Raw genomic sequence first — 8,582 nt, 5'->3', positions numbered from 1 at the left:
ATTTTATGCTTTCCCCTTGCCATTGATGAAACTCACTGTGCCTTTCCCAACAATTTTAGCAAATCCATTGTCTCTAAAGGTCATATTTCCATCATTTTATGTGCTTAATGAGATGAATTTTTCTGGTCACCTGTCATGTGCCTAGAACATCCATTATCAACAAACCATTGATTTTCCTTTTTCTAAGCACAAAAATCTATACCACTTTTTTCAGAGATAGATCCTTCAGTCTTCTTTCTCCAAACTTTCTCTCTTAGCTCTAGTGGACAATTTTGTTCTTCATGGCCTAGATTATTACATTTATAGCATTCTAGGCTATCATTTGAAAGAGGAGCAAAGGAATTATAAGTTCTAATTTGGTCTTTCCTCTTTCAATCAGCAACGTTATTTTGATGATTAACCCCATAAGCCTTGCAAAGTTTTTCCCAATGACCAACATTTTTACAAAGTAATAATGACCAAGGAAAATAGTTTTATACATATTAGGATAAACTTACCTTGATGAGGTATTCCTTTAAGGAAGGCTCTGCTTCTCATTCCTTGGATGAACTTTGTTCCTTGCAAGGTTAGATTGAAAATATCCTTTAAGGACATCTTCAAAATTTCTAGGCTTTTCTTCATGATGAACAATGGCTTCTTCCTTTGAATTGTAATATTTTCTTGTATAGCCAAAGTTGGATTTGTCATGTAGTGGCCTTTGAGATCTGAGGATACATCCAAGGTATGGGAACTGTTCAAATTCTTGTTGGATTTATCCAACTCTCCTTTTAGAGATGCAACTTTAGCTTCCAATAATTTTGAATATTTCTTCCATTTCTTTCAACTTATTGCTCAACACTTATTCTATTCTTTTAGCTTCATCCTTCTTAGTTTTTTTTTTTTTTTTTGTGTAAGTTAGAAGATTATATTATAGAACAAGTATAATACAAAAAAACTGCCGAAGCAGTTCAAGCAGGGATGTACAATAAACGAAAGCTAATCGCCTGCTTAGAAGTTGTGACACAAAAGAACCAAAATAAGCCCACCGCGCAGGGTGGCTCGAAACAGAGCAAAACACAACTTTATCACTAGTACTGCCGACACAATACAGAAGAGACAACAACACAGACAAGCTTATGCCGAGACAGAAGTGTGAAACAACAACACAGACATATAAAGCCGAGACAGAAAGAGGTCAGAGGAGAACTGCACAGGTGTCTCCTTAGATGTATTTTCCCATCTGGCCGATGGTATCCAGGCCTATCTCCCGCACATGGCGATCAACCTTCGCCTGCATTGCTTCAAGGGATTCGGGCTGGTCCGCAGCAGTGGTGGCCGGCTGTGCAGCAGGAGCCGTGTTAATAGAGTCTCTCAGTAACCTGATGAGCAGCGTTAGCATCCGATTGAGAGTTTTGACTGCCTCATGCACAGTGGAGATTTTGCTGTCCAGCACGCTGTTGTAATCAATGATTTTAGCCATTTGTGCCTCTGTAAGATTCACCTCTGTGACAATGTGTTGCTTCTCCTTTTCAATTGAATCCAGAGCCTTGGCTATAAGGGTCTTGGTGCGCCAACTTTCCGCCTTGGTCCTGACAAATTGAGTTGCCCTTTTCGAGGGGGTTCCCGGGTCTTTCAACCAGTCGACCTCCGCTGCAATATCCTCCTCCGTTCTTCCTTCCTCCTCCTGCTTGGCTTGAGCTTCGAGTTCAGCAATCTTGCGTTTAATTCTTGTTACAGTCCGGGTTTCATAGCCTCCCTTGGCTTCCTGGAGGTCCCGGTTTGCTGCTGCGCAGCGACTTCCTCCCGCATCCATCACCAACACTTCGTATCTTTCCCGACTCAAGCCAATTCCGTTTTCAGAATCAATCTCAATACAAACTCGAAGAACTGTGAGGAAAACAGGGCAGTTGCCCGCTGCTTTATAGCAAATTCCTTTGTGCATCCTCATGAGGATGGAGTTACTGCCTTTGAAGGTGGTAGTACTTTGGTGATAAGTGTGATTGAGGATCGCACAAGCGAGGCTGACGCAGGTCGAATAGGATTGCAGAAGGCTGCTACCGGTATGACGAGCCTTACGCCAAGTGTTTGGTACTTTCCATCGGATGGGGTGGTGGCGGGTGAGGTTTGAGATGCCCCGTATGCTGGCATGCTCGATTCTGATCCGCGGAGCCTTGTTCCACCTCTTCTCACACAGAATTGCCATTAATGGCATTGAAAACTTACAATACGGACCCTCTCCATGCGTGATGATTGCGCTGTTGCTGAGGTTGTGCATCCCGTTTCTCGAATTGTAATGATCGCCCTTCTTAGAAACCTGCCGCCGCCAGGAGCTCCACCGTTCCAAATGTCCAATCATCCCGTTGAAAGGTTTGGGCTTATAACCACCACCGGTATCCTTGTAAATCCGATACCGGGGCCAAGTGCCATCCCCTATTAAGGTTGGGTGGCTTGGATTAAGTCTTTTGCCGCCAGCTGTTCGCATGTTACTTTGATGATTGGGCTATCGATCTCATGCCAACACCTGTTCATGACGATGTTCGGGTTGTCTGCTCCAAAGTTTGCCAGATGGTCAGCCAGACCATTAGCCTTTCTCCTCACTGTCTGGAAGGTTAAGCCTCTCATCTCCGTGATGAGTTCTGCTATACTTTCCGTCGCTTTGGCCAACCTCCAATGCCTAGTAGCCTTGCTGATGCTTGTTCCTGCCTGTAGGCGTTTAGCCGCCATGATAGCCAGGAGTGAATCCCCCTCGACTATTATATTTCCTCGCCGGAGATTTCTTAGAATTTTTAAGCCCTGCTCAAGCGCTGCGAACTCTGCTTCATTATTCGTACTTTCACCTAGAGCTCTACAGAAAATATGGATAATTTCCCCTGCCTGATTGCGAATGGCACCACCAATGCCTGCTATACCTGGGTTGCCCCGCGAAGCTCCATCAAAGTTCAATTTCAGGCCACCCTCAGGAGGGCACTGCCAGTTTAAAATTTGCGATGAAGGTTGTGGAGAATTTCCCCCTGTTGGTTGATTACTGGATGCATCCAATTGAAACGCCTTTAAGATTTGTAAGTCCTGAATCGTAGGTTTTTCATCTGCTTCTACCTTACATTTAGCCTGTATGAGCTGTTTAATATTGATTGTTATAGATTCCTGTGCTAATTCTAGGCTTCGAATTTCTTCCCTGAAAATTCTCCGGTTTCGTTCTTTCCATATGGTCCAAACAATAAAGCCGGGGGCAGATCTCCAGATACCTTCCACTCTGTTCACTCTTGAGAATTTACTTCTCCAGTTGGTGATAGTTTCCTGTATAGAGTCTCTGTTCCGGTCCGAAGCTCCAAGAATGGTTTCCATCCAGTTCCAGAGCTGGGAGGCCCAATCACAGGAGTTAAGAAGATGATTCATTGTTTCCTCCTCCTTTGTGCACATAGGACATCTGGAGGGTCCTCTGAACCCTTTTTTCATTAGGTTTTCCCATGTGAGAGTCCTCTTCTGCATCAGTAGCCATAGAAAAGTTCTGATCTTCGGCCATAGAAGACTATCCCAAACTTTAGTGGCCCAGGGCATTATGTTCGGTTGTTCTTCCCCCTCTATGATGCTCCTAGCCTCTTTCAGGGAGAAGTTCCCGTTGCCTTTTGGACCCCATCTGAGCTTGTCATTTTCGGCTGCAATTCGAATTTTCCTTTTTGAGATTCGTTGATTCAGAACTTGAATGGTTTCCTGAATATGTTCATTGTGGGTTGGATCGAAAACCATCCACTCCCTCCAATCCTGGTCTTCACTGTTGGGAGACCAGTATTGACTCACTGTGAATCTGCCCGCATTTTGCTGAATATGTTTCAGGGGAAGGAGTTGAGGGGAGTCCAGTTTGGGAGACTGCTGCCAGGCATCTTCCCAGAAGAGAGCTTGATTGCCATTTCTTATCTCCCAGAAGCTATAGTCCTGGACAATGCTTCTGTTGGCTTGAGCATGATTCCATATTGGTGAGCCGTTGTGGGTATCCTGCATCCTTATTAGGTCTAGATTGTTGCTGTTTGGCATATACTTCTCCTTCCAGTGAGTTGCCCAGGGAAGGCTCGTTTCTGAGATCCATTTCCACCAAATCTTAGCTCCGCAGATGTTGTTTACTGTTGAGGGATCAACTAAATTCAGACCCCCCCTGTTCTTAGGTTTACATAGCTTCTGCCAGGCAACAAGAGACCATTTTTTCTTCTCGCTGCTTCCGCTCCACAGAAAGGAACGCTGGATGGCTCGTATTTGGTTTAAAACCCCTTTCGGTGCCGGAAGAATAGAGAGCATATATTGAGGAATAGCCTGCAAAACCACTTTTGTTAGAATTAATCTGCCAGCAAAATTCAAGGCCCGGTAGGTCCAGTGTTTACATTTCCTTTCCATGCTAGCTAAAACCTTCTCCCAATGTCCTTTCTGCCACGGTTTTAGAGTTAGGGGGGCACCAAGGTATCTAGAAGGTAAAGAGCCAATTTTAAACCCCAGGAGACGGGAGAGATGAGATTGGATGGAAGGATGTGTGTTGAAGAAGAACAGAGTAGATTTGGGGAAGTTAATCTCCATGCCCGAAGCTTGGCTGAACAAATTGAGGATATTTCTGTAGGCTAAGGCTTCTTTGACTGTGGGGGCGCCATGTAACATAGTATCGTCCACAAATTGCTGATGAGTTGTAGCTGGACATGCCCTAATTGTTGTGGGGAAAAGTATCCGACTCGGATGACCCTATCCCTACTCTAAGGGTGACAGTCCTTAGCAACAACTGAAAGTAAAGCTTTGATATTTTCCTTTATGAAAGTACAGAGAAGGAAGAAAAGATTGACCAACCGGTGTCTTTCGCTTTTGTCGATCCTGTCCTCTCTCTTTGTCTCTTGTTCCCAGCTCCTTGCTCTCTTTGCCGACCCAGCTACACATAGATCCTGCACAAACAAGAGAGGGAAACTACAAGAAACATGTACTCATGTACTCATAATTGATGCATGGATTAGAGTGAATCAGATATACAAGTAAATACAATACATCAATGCAATACAAGTATATAGGAGAACATTCAAAGCTTTATTGATAGAAGTAAAAGGGTTCTGAGAAGGTTACAACCATCAATGGCTCCAATCCAGCAGCACCTCCCCAGCAGCAAGAAATCTCCTCTTCACCTCTATAAAAGCAATCACCCAATAGCTCTTACTGTAAACCAACAGCACTTCCTTGCTTTGCACAAAATTCCAGCCCCCTTAGACCTCATAGAAGAGCTCTATATATAGGATAGAAGAAGAGAGGATGAGTCAGCTTGAGACTGACATAAAGCTGCCTTGTGTCCTCTCCCTCTTCAGTTAATCTTCAGTTCTTGAGTCCACTTGGAGATCCTTGCTTACACATGGAGATCAAGTACCTCTTACTCATCACAGGGCGAATCTCTTGAACCAAGTGTCAGTTTGGAAGCTTCCTGGGCAATTGACACCTTGCAGAATGACTGTGCCACTTGGCCAATCTCGCCCAGCGCAGGTAGCCTTCATTAGATTTGACTTTCAGCGCAGGTACAAGGAGGAGCAGTGGCATTCCAGCGCAGATGCTCAGTGGAGCAGCTGACATGATCCAAAAATAGCCCGTTTCTGAGTGTTTTCAGGTGGAGAACTGATGGGAAGTGCTGTGGTTTGCTGACCTTGTTCTTCTAGGGGTAAGAACAACATGTTTAGGGACTGAGGATCCCTATAATTATTGACATTTCATGCTCCATGCTGCGAGGCACAAAAATGTCTATAACACTAATGGGTTGTAAACCTTTAATTTGACCTTCTTCTTTTTTCCTTGCTATTAATCTACTTAGGCCTTCCATGAGAATGACAAACAGAAAGGGGGACAGGGGATCTCCCTGTCTTATGCCTCTGGTGGGGTGGAAGGGAGCTGAGGGAACCCCATTTACCAGGATGGAGTATCTAGGCGATTTGATGAGGGCTAGAATCCACTTAATCCACTGGCTACTGAATCCAAAAGCTGCTAACACTGCTTCCAAATAAGACCAGCTTACCTTGTCGTAAGCTTTGGAAAGATCTAACTGCATGAGCATACCTGCTTCTTTTCGAGAGTGGAGAGAGTGAATCATCTCCTGGGCGAGCAGGATATTGTCCATTATTTGCCTTCCCTCCACATAGCCAGACTGTTCTTGTGATATGATGCCGGGTAGGATAGCTTTCAGTCTGTTTGCAATGACCTTTGAAATTATTTTATAGATGACATTACATAATGCAATGGGTCGGAATTTTTCCGGAGTGTTGGCTGCCTCCACTTTGGGAACTAGAGCGATGAAGGTAGAGTTTAAGGATTTAAGGATGGTTTTGGATCGTCTTGAGTCTTCCACGATCTCCCAAATGTCTTGCTTGACGATGTTCCAGCAGGCTTTGTAGAAGTTGATGGTAAAACCATCTGGACCCGGAGCTTTATCATTGGGCATACTTCTAACTGCCTCCTCCACTTCTTCCATTGTGATTGTTCTTCTGAGGGACCAGTTCTGCTCTTCTGTAATTATTCTAGGTATTACATCGGTGATTTCTTTGATGGCTTCCTCCCTATTAGTCCCTGGCTCTTGCGCTATGAGGCTGAAGTGATTTGTAAGGGAGGCTGAAATTTCATTATGATTTCTGATAATACCTCCCTCATCGTTTTTTAGCTCCAGTATTTTGTTGGCGCTTCTGTAGTCCATAGCTGATCTGTGGAAGAACTTTGTGTTTTGCTCCCCTTCTTTCAGCCAAAGAATTCTAGATTTCTGCTTCCATAATGTTTCTTCCTGCTTGCATCTGTTGTGCCATTGCTGTGTGAGCTCATCTTCTAGCTTGCTGGTTTCCTCCTCTCTGCGTCCTGCCATGCCTTCCTTTTGGATCTGTTCCAGCTTGTTTTCGATGATGGCCTTCTCCTGGAAGATATTTCCAAAGACTTTTTTGTTCCAATCTTTCAGTTTCATTTTGATGTTTTTTAATTTCTGTTGAAGAATATACATTTTGGATCCTTCCTCCCCTAAGGGCTCTGACCACCACTTCTCTACCATCTCAAGGAAGGTTGGGTGTTCTATCCAGAACTTTTCAAACCTGAAGGGTTTGTTTCTGGGAGTGCCCTGAATCTCAACTGCTAGTGATATCGGCCAGTGGTCTGATCCTCCACTAGGGAGGATATTTGATTCCACAGCCGTCCCTTCTAAGAGCAAGCTTTCTGAGATTAAGAACCGATCCAGTCTAGAAGATATGAGCCTTTCTCCCCCCCTTTTATTGTTCCAAGTATACTTGCCACTCTTGGGATAAACATCAACCAGTTTTTCATTATCTATGAAACTTATGAATGCCTCTCCATCCCTGTGTAGTTTCCTTAGGCCTCCTTTTTTCTCCAGGAGGGAGGTTATCATATTGAAGTCTCCCCCCAGAATAAGTTTTGCATTATGGTGTCTATCTATGAATTTGGTTAGCGAATCTAGAAAACTAATTTTATCTTCTAGCTTTTGGGGACTATAGACATTGATGCATAGAAAAGATGATGAATTACCTGTAGGCTGCACCTCCAGTGCCAGGTAATTTTTGCTAGCTTCAGCTGTGATGAGTTGATATCTTCTTGTATCCCAAAAGGTCGCTAATCCCCCTTCGCGCCCTTTGCTTCCAATCTCCAAAACTTCAAGATTCCTACCTAACTTCCCTCGTAGCTTGTCTATGAGAACACTGTTGCATTTGGTTTCTTGAAGAAACAGCATGTCCGGGTTATACTTTTCCATCTTCCGTTTCAGAACCCTCTGTTTGGCCTGACTACTTATCCCTCTTGCGTTCCATGAGATAATCTTCATAGTTAACTATTTTGTTGGAAGGACGGGTAATCACTTAACTGCCTTATCAGGCCGGCATTGATTAACATCTCTCCAAGTTCCTGTAGGTGTTCTATGCTTGTCTTACGGCCTCTTCGGCGTTTGTGTCTTGAGCCTGAGGTTCTTCCTAGCTGTGTTTGGTAGTGAGGTGAGCCTCCCTTGATTATACCTAGCTTTCTCTTCTGTTTTTCCATTATTGCCTTCTGCCGCGCTATAAAGAGGTCATTGACCTTCCTTATTTCTTCCTCTGGTACTGCTTCAATCCCTTTGGCTTTCCAGCTTTCCACGAGCGCGTTTAGGTCCATCCCATCCATTGCTAGGGTGTCTTCTAGCTCCAAATCCTCGCTTCCTGCTTCACTAGTTAACATATCTGTTTCCTCCTCCGTTTCTACTATTCTGTCTTGCATGAGGATTTCTCCTGTAATTGTTTCGTCCGTCCTTCCTTCCCCTGTGGGTTTTTCCGGGTTCTCTTGCCCTTCCTCCCTGTTGAGCATGTTCTGCTTTTCCTCCGAGTCCGTCTCCAGGTCTAGGATCTCAAAGGGATTACTGAAATAATTTCTGTCTGTGTTCCCTTTCATATTCCTCCTTCTGTTGGCTCTCTGCCTGTTCTTGGGTTTGGTGAAGTTGTTCTTGTCTCTGGTATTCTGTGTTTTCTCTTCTTCTGCTTCCTTTCTGTTCAAAGGACAGTCCCTAACCAGATGCCCATGCTCGTGGCATTTCCGACACCTAAAAGGTATTTGCTCGTAGTCTAGCGCCTGAAAGTATTCTT

The 8,582-nt window shown here is 44.3% G+C and overlaps 1 protein-coding gene across 1 annotated transcript; it reads right to left on the bottom strand.

Annotated features, from left to right (window-relative positions):
• Nucleotides 1-2,412: 2,412 nt before the first annotated feature.
• LOC149210639 (uncharacterized) lies at nucleotides 2,413-7,795 on the bottom strand. The gene is made up of 2 exons (XM_089399035.1): nucleotides 6,002-7,795; nucleotides 2,413-4,284 (listed from the first exon to the last, which is right to left on the bottom strand). Exons 1-2 carry the CDS (start codon nucleotides 7,793-7,795, stop codon nucleotides 2,413-2,415), a joined length of 3,666 nt encoding a protein of 1,221 aa, XP_089255161.1.
• Between the last annotated feature and the right edge of the window lie 787 nt (nucleotides 7,796-8,582).

This window comes from Pinus tabuliformis, chromosome 1_2 (assembly GCF_031772625.1).
Source record: "Pinus tabuliformis cultivar Carrire ecotype Pingquan chromosome 1_2, CPIR1, whole genome shotgun sequence".
In the NCBI taxonomy this organism is placed as follows: domain Eukaryota; kingdom Viridiplantae; phylum Streptophyta; class Pinopsida; order Pinales; family Pinaceae; genus Pinus; species Pinus tabuliformis.
The sequence above is the reverse complement of the archived record's forward strand: the minus strand, read 5'-3'. Positions and strand labels throughout refer to the sequence as shown.